This window comes from Equus quagga, unplaced genomic scaffold (genome assembly GCF_021613505.1).
Source record: "Equus quagga isolate Etosha38 unplaced genomic scaffold, UCLA_HA_Equagga_1.0 226_RagTag, whole genome shotgun sequence".
Lineage (NCBI taxonomy): Eukaryota > Metazoa > Chordata > Mammalia > Perissodactyla > Equidae > Equus > Equus quagga.
The window spans coordinates 312,329-328,942 of record NW_025799809.1 but is presented as its reverse complement, the minus strand read 5'-3'; the positions used below and the strand labels follow the sequence as shown (position 1 = coordinate 328,942).

The 16,614-nt window shown below is 36.4% G+C and overlaps 1 protein-coding gene across 1 annotated transcript in view; it reads left to right on the top strand.

The window, feature by feature from the left end:
* Positions 1-16,614, top strand: part of LOC124233787 (nesprin-2-like) — a 298,013-nt gene that overhangs the window by 82,518 nt on the left and 198,881 nt on the right. Inside the window, exons 9-17 of the mRNA XM_046650989.1 lie at positions 1,061-1,161; positions 2,909-3,010; positions 5,250-5,387; positions 10,734-10,898; positions 11,525-11,637; positions 12,728-12,890; positions 14,526-14,604; positions 14,858-15,045; positions 16,399-16,563. Of these exons, the coding sequence (XP_046506945.1) occupies positions 1,061-1,161; positions 2,909-3,010; positions 5,250-5,387; positions 10,734-10,898; positions 11,525-11,637; positions 12,728-12,890; positions 14,526-14,604; positions 14,858-15,045; positions 16,399-16,563 (1,214 nt within the window). The remainder of the gene's footprint in view (positions 1-1,060; positions 1,162-2,908; positions 3,011-5,249; positions 5,388-10,733; positions 10,899-11,524; positions 11,638-12,727; positions 12,891-14,525; positions 14,605-14,857; positions 15,046-16,398; positions 16,564-16,614) is intronic.

The following is a 16,614-nucleotide window of genomic DNA, read 5'->3' as shown; positions in this document are numbered from 1 at the left end:
GGCCCAGTAAGCACATTGGCTAAAGCATGCATAGTGTGTTGTACTTGTGTGTTGCTTGTTTTTCTCCCGACTGCAAGCTCCTTGAGGGGCAGATAATATCTTAAGGCATCTAGCATCTACTCAAGTGTCTAGCATCTATTTGTTGAATGAATAAAGGGATAAAAGATAGGCCCCTAAGAACAAGGACTGAGTCTTACATATGCTTGTAACCTCTGCTTGTGACTGCATTGTTGGCGCTCTATAAATATTTGCTGAATTGAGTTTAACTGAATTAATAAATAAACATAGAAGATTTCCTTTTCAATGATCGTCGTTGGTTATTTTGGCAACATACCCAGAGACATCCCAATATTATGTGTTCATTTTGTCTGTGACATGTTGCAATCCCTTCGTTGTCATTTTTGGGTCTACCTAATTTATTATACATCTGGAAAACTTCTGCACTTAAGGAATTTCTAATATTTTTAACTTTGTTTAATTCAGCATTTTCCAAATTAATTTCACCATGGACTCTGTTAATACAACACAAAATTTGCCCCATATAAGGCTCTCAGTAAATATATTTGTTCTGTGTATGAACAAATAAAATCTTGTGGATGTCTTGAAAAAGTCTTCCATACAATAGATACTTTTGGAAATGTTTTACTGCACAAAATGCTGAGACCAGTGTGTCAGGAATGGATTTCACTTGCTCTATGTTCCTACACTCCTGGAGGAGTTTCTGCACTGTGTCTCTGGAAAGAGCAAGGCTTTGTTTTCTCCTTTCCACCCTCCCTGACTACTTATGCCCTCATACATGCAACATGCGTAGTGACCTTTTATTTGTAGGAAACTGAGGCTGTGCATGTACCACTGCTGGGAGTCAACCCAGCGCTGTCTGACTCCAGATCTAAGCTCTTAACCACTCTACAGTCTTGTGGCAAGGGCATGTGACCAGAGATTGCATGGCTGGTCGGCTGCTTTGGTTCATTTCAAGGCTGTCATGTGGCTTAGCCTGTTCTCGAGTATGAATCACAGTACATCACATCTACAGCAATTGATAATGGGGCGTATCTTGCAGATGTGGATGTTGTGAATCCTGATGAAAAGTCAATCATGACCTATGTGGCACAGTTTCTGCAGTATTCAAAGAAGGCACCTGGGACTGGAGATAAAGCTCAGGTATGTCTTTATTAGTACAAATCAAGCTCATTTTGTTGTACCCCACTAATGCTTTAATTTTTAAAATTGAGGTATAATTTGCATGCAGAAGTTAATGTACAATTCTATGAGCTTTAACAAATGCATACACTCATGTAAACCATACTCCAATCATGATATAAAACATTTTTATTACCCAGAATGTTTTATTGTGTCTCTATCCTGTCTGTACTCCCCACCCTAGACAACCAGTATTCTAATTTCTTTCTGTAGACCAGTTTTGCCTATTCTCTTTTTTTAAGTAAAAAGTGGTAATTTATTAAATTTTGCTGAATTATCTAAAACAACGTTTAGATAGGCACCATATAGAATAAATTAAGTTTAGCAGGCTTTTAAAAATTCTAGAGATATCAAATTTTTGTCTATTGTAATTTTTAACAGCTTTGTTCAGACACAGTTCACATACCATAAAATTCAACCATTTAAAATTTGCAACTCAGCGGTTTTTGATATATTTACATAGTTGTGCAACCATTACCACGAGCTAGTTTTAGCATATTTCCATTTTACCTGTTCTTTAGCTTCCGATAAATGGAGTCATATAATTCCTATAGATGCAAGCATTGTGTTCTACTCTTCATCCTTCTTTGAGACACTCTTGAGTTACCGTCAGATTGCCATTTGATTATTCAATTTTTTCCTTTGACTTGCAGTCGGTTACACAAAATATTGTGTGTGGAAATTTCTTGGAAATCGCTAAGCTGAAAATAAACACTTATTCTGCTTCTATGAAGATAAATGAGTGCTGTGAATTTAGTAAAGTGTTTTTGAATATTATTTTAAATTTTATTTAATCTACTTTCTCGGACTTGTTTACATGCAGTCATATTACCGCATTTTGTTTGACAAATTTAGGCCTATGTTTTTCCAACTATTCTGTGTGAGGCCCTGAGCTAGGCTGTTTCTGACTCTGGAATAGAAGCTCAAGCTGAGACTCACGCTTACAGTTCAGTTCACTTATTTCTGACCTGCTGAGGAGCTACTCTTCTCTAATTAATTTTTGTATTAAAAAATAAAATTAAAAATTCAACTGTCCGTGAAATCGGATGCAAAAATATACAGAAAACACTCTTACTTAATAGAAAGAAAAAAAAGTAAATGAAGGTTAAAGGAGAATGGAGATAAGATGTAACTTATCCTCCTGCAGTAAAATTTCCTTCCAAATGTGGGCAAGCTTGCCACCTAAGCAAGAATCTAAAAATAATAATAGAAAAATAATAATAGAAAAAGGAAAAAATAATTATTGTTCACTTGCATATGACAACATAACCGAAACTTTTGGGGGTGTTACTGTTTAGGGTCCTTAAAAAGTTCAAGATATTTTTGATGTCAGTGTATTTGGTGGGTGTGAACATCTCTTGAATTAACCCATATTTAGATGTATTGGAAAGCAATATTCTGAAATGCCTACTATATATAAGTAATTTAGAATAATGTTGTCTAAAATTGAATAATGGAAATGGATAAGCCAAAAAAATAAGGGCCTGCTTGCCCTGTTTCTTTAGCACATTATGTTCAGATGCTAGTTTCAATCCATTTTAAAATTTAAGGTGTTATGTTAACAAGCAAAATTTCTTCTTGGCCCAAGGAGTCATCAGTGTGTAATGGGTGCATTATTTCACTGATGTTTGAAGTTGTTAATTATTGTTAAAAAAATCACCAAGTCTATTTAGGATAGAATTTAAATATATGTATGTGTGATTTACAGGGAAAGATGAAAGATGCTGTGGTCTGGTTAACTCTGCAAGAGAAAAAACTACAGAAAATGCTAAAGGATTCAGAAAAGGAGACCTTCTTTAAAAAGTATGAAGTAAGTATGACTTTAAACAGCAATTTATTAGTAGTTTACGCTTAGGGAAGAATAGGATGTTTTTAGAAAAAAATCTTTCAGAGTTACCTGTTTAAATACTAAATTAACTCCAAGTTTCAGCAGCTGAGTTCTAGGACAGTGCTGCTCAAATTGTAATCAACCTGGGGAAGCTTGTTAAAATGCAGATTCTGACTCAGTCGTTCTGGGGTAGGGCCTGAGATTCTGCATTTCCACCAAACTCCCGGTGGTGCTGATTCTGCTGGTCCTTAGAGTGGGAAGGTTTTAGAGCGGGGATTGGCAAACTGTGCTCTGCGGGCCCCACCACCAGTTTTTGTAAGTCCAGTGTTACTGGAATAGAGCCATGCCCATTAAAGGATTGTTGTGGCCGCTTTCACATTACAACACCAGAGCTGAATAGTTGCGACAGAGACCATGTGGCCCACAAAGCCGAAGATATTTACTATCTTGCCTCTTAAGGCTAAAGTTTTTCAACCCCTGGTCTAGAGCAGAACATACTTTTCAGAATGAATATTGAATGAAAGAAAGGTCAAGAAATCAGAAATGGAACCATCCCAGAATTATAGTACAGGGCCTCAACCAAGGGGTCCTTTGGGGAATAGTGACAACTGTTATTGTTGCCACATATTGAACACTTGCTGTCTACCAGGCACCTTGCTGACAAGCATTTTACATGTTACCGTGTCTTGCTGAGTATGGTATTGATACTCCAGTTTTACAGATGAAGACAACAAGACTTCGAGGGACTAAGTGATTTATCTAAGGTTGTGTAGTTACTGAGAAGAGGTGGAATTTGAATAGCAGCCTAGCTCTCTTTACATCCTGATGCTTCTCTAGGGCAAGCATTTATTCCCTGTACCATCTTGGAAGAGACTAACAGGAGCCAAAGTGAAGGCGCCACAGTCCTTTTTGTAGAGCCCACTGTCTGTGCAGCTTTGTGCTCCCACGAGTTCTCTGTCCTGAGTGAAGTGGAGATGCTGTCATGTGCCTACACGGCAATTAGCACCTCTAGGCCTCCATTCCTCTGTTAAGTGAGAGGTGGATGAATCCAGCCTTTCCAACACTAACATTCAGCGGATGTGTGACTTGCTGTCCACACCATCCTTTTTGGTTTGGAGCCATCAGGCAAGGAAGGGATCAGACATTCTCATCTTCCTTCCATCTGAACTGCATAGGCTCCTTGTGCTTCTTCCTTCTTAGCTCTGGCATGAGATTTCTTTTCACTGACAAGATGCTCAGTGTCTACTGGAAGTACCTTGCTCTCATATGTCTTAGATTTAGTAAAGTACCACAGATTCAGAGTTCTTAAATAAAAGGCTTATGAAGTTATTAATTATCAGAAAGAATTAAAATAAATTAATGATCCCTCAGTTTGTTCACAAAATTTAATTAACAATACTGCTAATAGTTATGGATAGTGTTTTAAATAATATTTATGGAATTGATGACTCTTAAACACAAATATTTCACACTAGTGTGAACCAAGAAAAGCTTTATTTATTTAATTTTTTTGCTGAGGAAGATTTGCCCTAAGCAAACATCTGTTGCCAATCTTCCTCTTTTTGCTTGAGGAAGATTTGCCCTGAGCTAACGTGTGTGCTAATCTTCCTCTACTTTGTATGTGGGACACCCACCACAACCTGGCTGCCGACAAGTGGTGTAGGTCTGTGCCCAGGAACTGAACCCAGGCTGCAAAAGCAGAGCGTGCCGAACTGAACCTTTAGGCCATGGAGCCAGCCCCTTTATTTATTAAATTTTTGAGGGCAGATACAAAGTATTTTCTAAAGTCTGTATAAAGTGACTTGGGGAGAATTGGCTCAAGCTCAGTTAATCATAGACGCTTCAAAAACCATTTATACATGATGACTCCTGTCCTATAATTCTCACTTCCACGCATTCTTATTTTGTTGTGAACACATATTTGGGGAGGACAGACAAACTCACATTTTCCACGTGGCATCATGATTTGTTCTCTAGAGCTGCGTGACCTTGCCGCTTCATTTTAGTAGAAATTGAACAGTACGAGATACGAGCTAGATATATGTCACTGTGATGGCACCCAAATTGTCAGGGTGCACTGAAGAAAGAAATCCTGAATTCAGGGAATTTTATATTTATTTAAAATTTAAATAGAACCTACAGCTATAGACGTTAAAACAGCAGATTACATTTAATAAACTAATTTAAACATTTCAGTGTTTAAATACTCTTCTAATTGTAGAGCTTGCTGTCCTTTCTGGAGTCATTCAATGAAGAAAAAAAACCCTTTTTGGACATCCTGTCCGTAAAAAGGAATCCGGATGAGCTGAATGAAGATCAGTTACAGATGAAAGAAGCCTGGGATGGCCTCAACCACCAGGTTACTGTGTCGTACTGATTAGAAGAACATTTTCATGGGGCAGCTTTGTTGGATGAGAACTTTAGCCTTCGACGAGAAATTCTGTAAAAGATGGACTAGATGCTTCATCAGAAAGTTGGGGAGAGTGTTCTTGTATTTTCTCCATGGTCTCATTTGGGTAGTGGTTGATATCTAAACAGGAATGTATAACATTCTGCTTAGAGAAATTGTAGCCTTATCCAAAGTTTTCATATTTGCCATCAATTCTTGGTTTGCCACAGTAGATTATCTGTATTCTGATTGACAGCAGCCTCCTCTCTACCATGGCCCAGTGTCATGTATCAGTATCAATAGATGGAAGGGGGTAGAGACAAACCCAGAGAAACTGTGTAAGGATGAATGTGTTTATGTGTGTCTGAATACATCCATGTGATTTCAATCATTTTAAATTTATTGAAACTTGTGTTATGGCCCAGGATATGGTGTCTATTGGTGTACATACCATTTACACTTGAAAAGAACATGTATTCTAGACTTAGTGGATATAGTATTCTATAAATATCAGTTAAGATGAGGTGGTTGATAATGTTCAGATTATCTATATCTTGACTGACGTTTAGTCCAGTTGTTCTGTCAATTGCTGAGAGAAAGCTATTAAAATCTGTAGAATCCTTTCTATAATTCTGTTAAATTTTTCTTCATGCATTTTAAAACTTTGTTATTAGGTGTGTACCTTTATGATTGTTGTGTCTTCCTGATGAACTGACGCTTTTACTATTAGGAAATATTCTTATTTATCTCTGGTATTGTTTTTTCTTGATATCTGCTTAATCTGATATCAATGCAGTCACTCCAGTCTTCTTATGCTGACTGTTTATATGGTACATCTTTTTCCTTCCTTTACTTTTAACCTATTTGAGTCTTTATATTTGAAGTGCGTCTCTTATAGACAGCATACAGTTGGATCTTGCTTTCTTATCCACTCTGACAATCTCTGCCCTGTAATTGCAGTGCTTAGTCAGTTAATATTTAATGTAATTATTGATATGGTTCACTTTAAGTATACCATTTCATGCTTTTTTCCCCTGTATATTCAGTTTTTTTATCTCTCTTCTTTCTTTTCCTGCCTTGTTTTAGATTATGTTAATTGTTTTAGAATCCCATTTTAATTTATCCGTTGACTTTTTGGCTCAACCTCTTTATCATATTTTTAATGGGATTACAATATACATTCTAAAATTTTTACAGCCTACTTAGAGCTATACAACTTAGTTATTATACAACTTCTTATAACATGTAGAAATCTTGCAGTCAAATTGATTAGTTTATCTCTCATTTTTTATGCTATAGTTGCTTTATATATAAATATTTATATAACACAAATATGTTTTAGAATCCTCAAGACTATGTTATAAGTTTTGCCTAAAACAGTCATATATTTTAAAGAAATTAAGAGAAAAAATTGGCTTTTTATATTTATCTAAGTATTTACCATTTCCAAGATTCTTCTTTCCTTCCTTGAGATTTGAGTTTCCCTCTGAACTCATTTCCCTTCAGCCTGAAAAACTTCCTTTAACCTATTTTATAATGCAGGTCTGTGGGTGATAAATTCTGTTAGTTTTCTTTGATCTCTAAATGTCTATTTTGCCTTCATTTTTTTAGCATCTTTATTGAGGTATAATTTACATATCATAAAATTCATTCATTTTAAGTGCATAGTTAAATGATTTTAAGTGAATTTACAGAGTCGCAACAAAGGTTGCATGATCTGCCAGTCAAAAATACTCTCTGGTGTTGGAAAAGTTTGCAGATCTCTGCTCAAGTCTGTTGGCTGTCAGGAGCGACAGTCTGTTTTCACAATACATTTTTCACACCATTTAAGAAGTGTGTTAAATGGTGGTGTAGTGGCTTGAAAGAGCCACCCTTTGAGAGAACCCAGTTTGGGAGAACTAGTGCGCTGCAGATGCCTTCCATCCGCTCGCCGTGCTCACTGCCTTCTCAGCTCTGTTCTCATCACAGCTTTGAAACTGGCCCCCGGGAAAGGCGGGAGATCTCTGTTACAAATCCTGGACAAAATGGAAGGAGAGGAAGAAGATTGTGTCTGTATAGTTCAGGCTTTTCCAGGCCACAGTGACCTGGCCTAATTTTGCTGAACGTGACTTGGAAAAATTACCCAAAATAATGAGAAAAACCATAAAAAGAACTATTTTGCAAGATTAAGTGCTGCAAATTGATAGTAGCTTGAAAATCCACTCCTTAGGTAGAGGGAAGCTCATGTTCTTGGTGTGACAAAAGGAGACATTAATTTTAAAGTTATCAGGTATATAAAAGTCCATACCATCTAGACCGTTTCGGGTTCAGTTGTTTGAGAACACAGATATCTCACAGCATTGTAGTAAATGTTCTGTTTTTTTTAAAGATTGGCACCTGAGCTAACAACTGTTGCCAATGTTCTTTTTTCTTTTTCTCTTTTTCTGCTTTTTGTCCCCAAATCCCCCAAGTACATAGTTGTATATTCTAGTTGTGGGTCCTTCTAGTTGTGGCATGTGGGACGCTGCTTCAGCGTGGCCTGATGAGCCGTGCCATGTCTGCACCCAGGATCCAAACTGGCGGAACCCTGGCGGAGCACGAGAACTTAACCACTCGGCCATGGCACTGGCCCCCAGTAGTAAATGGTTTTGTTTTAAGCCTACTATAGAAAATAACAACATTATGTTATTTTGACCTGACAAGATCTTATATGAATTTTCAGTCAAATCCAAAAGTAATTTCCAACACTAAGAAAGAAAGTGTGGAACCAGTTTTCTATGTTAAGAGAGAAAGGAGAGGAATGAAAGGTAAACATCACCTTCTGTCTTTCTTCTGCTGTATGCTACACAGAGTACAGCCTGAGTCAGAAAGCATACTTTTGGTTTCATTTAAAATGTCCATAGCTTTCTTTCAGCTGTGGAAAAAGCTGTCATTCTTAGCCTCTTTTATTAGTCACTTATCAATTTTCTGATTTATTTTTTGTTTTTTGGCAGATGCACAAGTAATTCAGATATAATAAAAGCACAAGTAACTTGTTTATATTAAAAATTCATAGGGGCAGCCCCGTGGCCAAGTGGCTAAGTTTGCACACTCTGCCTTGGTAGCCCAGGGTTTCACCGGTTCATAACCTGGGTGCGGACATGGCACCCAAGCCATGCTGAGGCGGCGTCCCACATAGCACAACCAGAGGCACTCCCAACTAGAATATACAACTATGTACTGGGGAGCTTTGGGGAGAAGAAGAAAATAAATAAATAAATAAACAGAAGATTAGCAACAGCTGTTAGCTCAGGTGCCGATCTTTACAAAAAAATTCATAATAATGAAAACATTTTTTCCATTCTTTTCCAACTGGGGGCTTAACGGTACATAGTTAATGATTTAAGACTGTAGAGTTGTCTTTTGCCATGACTTTTCAGAAAATAAACTTGCAAGGCAATTAAAGCAAAACAAAATACTGCATGGTATCACTTATATGTAGAATCTAAAAAAAAAAAGCCAAATTCGTAGAGACAGAGTACTGAAGTGGTGGCTGGGGCTGGAGGGTGTCGGAAATAGGGAGAGGTTGGTAAAAGGGTACAAACTTTCAGCTATAAGATGAGTAAGGTCTGAGGATCTAATGTAAAACATGGTGACTATAGTTTATGATACTATATCATTGAAATTTGGTAAGACAGTAGAACTTAAATTTTCTCACAAAAAAAAGATAAATATTATGTTAAGTGATGATATGTTAACTAGATGGTGAGAGTCCTTTCACAAAGTAACATCTATCATATCACCACAATGTACACAACTAACAATACACAACTACGTACTGGGGGGCTTGGGGGAGAAAAAGGAAAAAAAATAAAATCTTTAAAAAACAAAAACAGAAACAAAACCAGATTTTGATTTGTGCTTGATCTCCATAGGAGTGTCGTTGGAACATAAAAGAGCCATGTGAGTTCAAATAAAATGCCGCATTCCTAATGGAGTTGTCAGGAAAGGAGGCCTTGGAGCTGGGTTTTTATTGTGCTGAAGAATTGCAGTCATCAATGTGGAGTTTGGTGTTTTTCTGGGGTCCTTCTCCGGCCCCTCTGCCTGACTCCGTTCTGCTGACCACACTTTGCTGTAACCGTGTACTTGTCTGCTTCCACCACTAGGTCGTTTAGGCAAGACTTGTGGCTTTTATTTATCTGGTTGACCCTCAGATGTAGAGGGTTTTGTTAAACTTACTATTCCCTTCATGGCACATGGGTTTGGGCAAGACCCTGCTCTTATTTTTACTCACTTGTTTAATTGTGTATTTATCTCCTTTATTACCCATACCCTCCTTCCATTCCTCTTTCTCTTTTGGCCGCCATTGTGATGTGCTTAACGTGGACATTTTTGTTTTTTGTGTTCTTACAAAATACGTATTGTACTTATGTATCCATGTGTTTTTAATTTGTTAAATTGATGTTATATGTTACTCTCTTTCTTACTTTCATTTTTGAGCACATATGTTTAAGGTGCCTCCACGTTGCCGTGTATGTACATCTAATTTGTGTCTAACTGCTGCATGGTACTCTGGTACTCTGTGGTGTGTGACCACCACGTGTCCCCTCTCCACTCCGGAAGCCTTCTATTTCTTTATGCCCAACTCTTAGCACAATAGGTTATTTGTAAATGTTTGCTCAATGAATGAATGATTGAATGAATGAATGTGTGAGTGAGTGAGTTTTAATGGTGCTTAGCAGGGGGATAATCCAAGTAGAAGGGGCAGCAAGAGCGAAGACCTGGGAGTGCAGTCAATGTTTGGGGAAATAAGTAGTCGGCATTTGTGAGACTCGTGTGTGCGCGTAGGGAGTGGTGGGAAGGCTGAGGAAGGAGGAAGTTGCCTGGATTGTGGGGGGCTTTGGTCTAGGACAGATATTCAGGAGATATGGTAGAGATACCTAATATGAATATACGACTGGGGCTAGTGAGGAAAATAATCTATAAATCTGTGTGAGAGGTGTAATTGTAATGTCAGAGAACACAAGGGCACACAGCATTTCAAACGGTGGTCATTCAGTACGATAGTGTACCTCTGCTCGGAGGGGTGCTTTAAATATTTCTAATTTTCCGCTCATAGCTGATTACAGATTTATCAAAACATTTGTTTTTACCTTTGTGCCTGCTTCTCCTATAGCTTTTAAACAAATTATCCTCTCGATCAGCAGGTAGCTAAATGATACTTAGAACTAAGAAGTTTACCCATTGATAAAGATTTCCCTGACTAATGGGTCAGAGAAACTTTAAAGAATTAAACATGCTGTGTGTGAAGCAATAAACCAGAAGAGTTCTACTGAAGGATGCCTTCCGTTTTTTCAGATTAATGTGTGGAAAATGAAGCTGAATGATGACCTGCCGTTGCCCCTCCATCAAATCGAAGCTTGGCTCCATGAGGTGGAGGAGCTTATAGATGAAGATTTGCCAGCCTTCCAGGATTATTCTGAAGCCATGGCTCTAATACAAGAGAAAATTACTTTATTCAAGGTTGGCAAAGAAAAAGAAATATGGAAAAAATCTTCACTTTGTTGGGAGCTGTTCTTGAGGAAGACTTTTTCCTAGAAAGAAGGGAAGGAAATATAGTGGGTATTTGAAGTTGGTTTAGACTGATTCTCCCAGGGATTTTTGGGATCCGGAAGACAGCTTCACATTCTTCGTGAGCATTGTGCTAGTTTAAGGTTGAAACAATAAGAAGAGAGTCCAGTAAGTTCTAAAGCAGCTGTAAAGTCTAACAAAAGAGGGGGGAGATGGGTTTAAAATGTGGGAGATTGAGTTCTTACTAAAATGGCATGAAAGAATTTGATATGTGAGATTTATAGCATTTGAGCCCACAAAGAAATGGAAAATACATTAGAAAACAAACGATTTTGATAATGCTTTTACCAAAGAAACTGCCGTCTGCCTCTTTGTAAAATGTTTAAATTTTGTAAAAGTTTAAAACATTTATGATAAAAATATTTATTCACAAAATCTTAGTTTAAAAAAACTAAAGGGGCTTTATGATTTTTTTGAAAAAGGATACAATGTATGCACAGAGCAAATGGGATTAAGAAACCCTCAATTACAATGTTTGGCAGTAAATCTGGTTCATGTCATGCTAAATTTCTTTTCAGAGTCTGATGGATAAATTTGACTGTCATTTGAATACTCTCCTGGCATTTGAAAATAGAGATGAAAAACATTTACCACTGGTACCGCCTAACAAACTGGAGGAAATGAAAAGACGGTGTGTAACTCTCCCATTTCACAATTGCTCCTACCATTCGTGTTTGAGCACTAACACGGGCCTATAGGGACCGTGCACTGCAAAGTACAGATTTTTAAGTAATTCCTGACAAGTATTCTCTTTTCAATCTTGGTAATAATATCTTCATGTTTTATGTAATAGTGACATATCATGCTAACATATTTCCTTTTTCATTGGATAGTAGAATGCAGTGGTGGAGTAAGTTCTGGACTTAGAGTCAGAAACTGAGCTCCGTGTCTTGGATTTGGCCACGTTCCTCTGTTTTTCTGAGCATATTTCCTCATTTGTAAATTTAGGATAATGATAATCACCCTGTTCTTGTCTCACAAGGATGCTGAGTGAAATGGGAGGAAGTATATAAGGACGCTTTATCAACTCTAGAATACAAATATAGAGATTATTTAATTGATGGTTGTCCATGTCTTCTCTTTTCTCATTAATGATAAGCAACTTATTAGAATGATAATAAAAGAGTGTTAGCCTAACAATGAAAGCTGTTTTAATACATAAACGTTTAAATTATAGTGGCATTAACAGCAAGAGAAAGATAATCTGTGTATGACTCCACTCATATGAGGAATTTAAAACTATGGACCAAGAACAGTTTAGTGGATGCCAGGGGAAAGGTGGGGTGGGGGGTGGGCACAAAGGGTGAAGTGGTGCACCTACAACATGACTGACAAACATTAATGTACAACTGAAATTTCGCAAGATTGTAACCTATCAATAACTCAATAAAAAAAATTATAGTGGCATTAAGTTATACAGAAGTTTTCAAATTAAGTAAAATATTTTGGAGGTCAGCATTTTATTGTAGGATTTCTCAATAGTGAAATAATTCCTTCAGAAAACTGTTCTGTTAGATGTTTTCACCTTAGAAATAGTTGTTTTATATCTAGCCAAAATGTTTGTTTTGCTTTGTTTAAAAAAAAATATTTAAAAGTACATCTGAGTTCCATGTGTTTAAAGGAAAAGTTAAAGGCCCAATGTTTTTTTAAAATGCCAAACAGATATCTCACATTTGGCCAATACTATTAAGTAAGATTCTAAAACCTGCGCTATTTTCCAGAATCAACAACATTTCGGGGAAAAAATTTATTCCACTTCTAGAATTTCATTACTATAAGTGCTCAGTTCTTGGTTTGCTAGATGAAGTGAAATCAAAACTGGATGTTTGGAACAGCAAATACGGGAGCAAAGAATCTGTGGAATTTCTTCTGGAAGACTGGCGCGTAAGCTGTTCTGTGTCGTGTCTTACACAACTATTCTGCGTGTCTGGGTGCTGGGTTTGCATTTTTTATTGGTGCAATTTCCCTTTACCTCTAGGTTTTGAGATGGATTTTTTTTGGTAGCTTTCATTAGCTCAAATATTGCCTAGAGGAAAGAATTACGGATAGTCAAATAGCAGACATTAGGAAAAGTAAGAAAGAAAAAACAGCATTGTTTATCAGCCCGGGGGAGATTGAGTTAACCGAGCTAATTAACTACATAGAGAAAGTTTCAATGTTATTTCCATTAGAAATTCCTACTTTCACTTACTGGACATCTTGTTTAATCCTTTTTCCCACTCAGATTCCTAGTTTAATTCAAAAATTAAATTTTTCTTAGAACATTTTAATCTTAGCTTAAGTTTTTTTTTTTTAAAGATATTTTTTAGTTTTCCTTTTTCTCCCCAAAGCTCCCTGGTACATAGTTGTATATTTTTAGCTGTGGGTCCTTCTAGTTGTGGCATGTGAGACGCCGCCTCAGCATGGCCTTATGAGCGCTGCCGTGTCTGCACCCAGGACCTGAACCGGTGAAACCGTGGGCTGCTGAAGCGGAGCGTGTGAACTCAGCCGCTTGGCCACGGGGTCAGCCCCTTAGCTTCTTAAGTTTTAAGAGTGGGAAAAATGGTACCTTTTTTCTTGAGGTTTTTGGGGGGAGGATATGAATAATCTATTTATATATTATACATCATATATAAATCTATGTAATTTGTAGTAAAAAATGTTACAAATTTGTTTAAATATGTGTTCATTTCTAAATTAAAACTAAAGCATCATAAAAATGTCATTTCTACAATTAGACCTTATTATCCTTCTTTCTGTTTCCTTCCTTTTAGAATGAGGGAAAAAGAGAAAAATCCAAGATTGTAATTTTTAGTACATGAAATGATGAAGAGAGATTTATTTACAATATATGATTTAAACACTGTACATCTCTGAAAAGGAAGCATCATTGTAAACTAGACTAGATTTTGAATATTTTTATTTCTTTTGCTTTCTTTGATTTTTCATTTTTACATTTAAATAATCATACTCTTGCTCGTAATAAGTGTATGATAAATATGAATTTCTAATTAGCTCAGTGTTTTTTCCATAGCAGAATTTACTTGCAGAGGGCGCGTAAAAGTTTGGTTAATGGTAGTTTCTCAGATGTTTTCGTGTGATAGATGGCATCTATTTATAACGTACTCTAATATATCTAATAAAAAAATCATTCAATATTAATAAAATGTGAAATAAGAGAAACTGATACAAATTATGCAATATTAATAAATATGTGAAGTGGGAGATTTTGAAATTGCTGTAATACTTAACTTGCCTTTTCCTGTGAGTGGAAAACCGTTACAGAACCATATCACCACATTTGGATAAACTTCGTCAGGTCTCTGACCTAGGCAGTGTTCATACTCATACTTATGTCTCCTAGAGGTTATCTTTCTTCATGACCTGCTCTTCTTTTCTTACCCAAATTGTAGTATTAAAGCCTTAAAGAAATTTTGCCACCTAAGTGCTTCTTCAATGTTTATATGTCTCTATCTGGATTTCTTGGCACATTTTTAAAAGTAAAATCTATCAATATGCATTTTTTCCTTTTTCTTCCAGAAATTTATTGAAGAAAAAGAGTTCCTAGCTCAACTTGAAACTTCTTTTCAGAAATGTGGAGAAATTCATAAGAATTTGGGTAAAGCTATACAGTTACTTTTTGATGGCATGAATATCACTTAAAAATAGCATTTTGTCTGTTTCACTTTCTTTATACTTTAATGTTTTAGAAATTGGTTTTACTTATGTGTTTTCTTTGGAAAATTCTTGCAATCACATTTAATATCAGAGTATATTTATTCTGCTACTGTTAATATGCAAATATTTTTGTTAGTATTATTTTATTAATAAATCTTTTCTAAGATTACTTTCTTGTTTTGTTAACATTATAGCTGGAGAATATCAGAATATTAGTGAACAATATGCGATGGTGGAATCTAATGTCTGTATGTCTAGAAAAAATATATACGATGTGAAGTCTACTCTACAAGAAGTCCTGGCATCCTGGGCTGCTTATGCGGAGAAGCTTCGCTCCCTAAAGGCTTGTTTTGAGGAGACAAAGAAGGAACAAGTTACAGAGGTATTTGCAGGCTCAGGGCACCTGCTCAACTGTACATGTTTTTTTCTTTTTTTCCATTTTGTTTGCAGACCCTCATTTTCAATCCAAAAATGAGAGGCCAGAGAAGAATAAGCCTGACTGTTGGAAAAATTCTTTGAGGTCTTGGAGAGAGTTTAGTGTCTTCCTAATATAATTTTCAAAAGGAAGTTTTCTCCTCATTATAGGTTTGACTTACACACACACACACACACACACACACGCATGCAGAGCTTTACTGGGGTGTACTTTTCACACACAGTATAGCTTTTGGAAGATATATTGCTAAGTTCTTTGGAAAGGAAATAAAAGACTACAGCTTATAGACACATTTAAAATAAGTTGATGTTTTAAAAAGTTTTATTTTTCCATTTGGGTGAATACTTTTCAGCTCTAAAACCTTCCTGGGTTTCTGGATAAGGAAAAATGAAATACCTTAGACTTATGTGGAGAAGTGTGGAAGAAATTTCCATGTTATTTTTTTTTATTTATTTGTGTAATAGTCTATTTTATGATTATTCCCTGAGGTAGTTTTTCTTTCTTTCATTTGTTTTCCTCTATTGCAAATGGATATAGGTAGGCTCTCAGATGAAATATTTTCCAAATAGAAACTAAAATTACTCAGGAAAAAATAGGCTGTTTATATGAAAGTAAAATTTGTGGTAAGTGTGAGTGAGGAGTTAGGAAGTCATTCCTTTTCCTTGTTGCCTATATTGAGATTAGAAATTCAAACCTTTGGCTTTCAACAGCTCTGTCTTTAAAGGTCTTTTATTAAAATTCACGTAACTCTGAGAAAAACAACAAGTTAAGCCTTGCAATTCCCAAACTCTGTGCTGAGGTGCCCTGAGCCGCCAAAGAGAACTCTCAAGATAATTTAAATTTCGAGGGAGTTACAGCAACATCTGTCTGTTGGACACCATGCAAATTACTACTAAGTTTTTTGGACCTGACTACTTAAAAATGAGACTGTTAGGTAATTCTTCTGGCTTAAGGAATCCATTAAAAATTACTGAGACATTAAGGGTGCCAAGAACTGGAAACGTTTGAGAACCTTTGCTCTAAGCTCATCAGCCACGTAGTAGAAAGATAGAAGATCAGATGCTTCCTAGAGGGCCAGGACCGGGAGTGATGACAGACAGCTGGTGCCTGCCAATTAGTGATTAGGGATGAAGAGATGGACCAATAGAGATGGGGGAGCCCCCTAAGGGAGGGTCAGAGTCTCTGCAAAAACCTCACACTTACTTTTGCTTAGAATCAACCTTGGTAAAGATCTATTATAGAAAATAGAAAGATAAATATTATGGCATTAAAATATTATGTTGCTTATATGTTGTGTAGGTTCCCTTTGAGACACTATCCCAATGGAATCTGGAACATACTACTTTAAATGAAGTGGGAAATTTCTTAATTCAAGTCAGCAATGATGAAGTTGGATCATCTATTTCTAAAGAACTAAGGAGGCTGAATAAAAGATGGAGAAAGTTTATTACAAAAACTCAGCTCGTAAGTTTTTTTTGATAACGTTTCATTGAGATATAATTCACATACAATGCA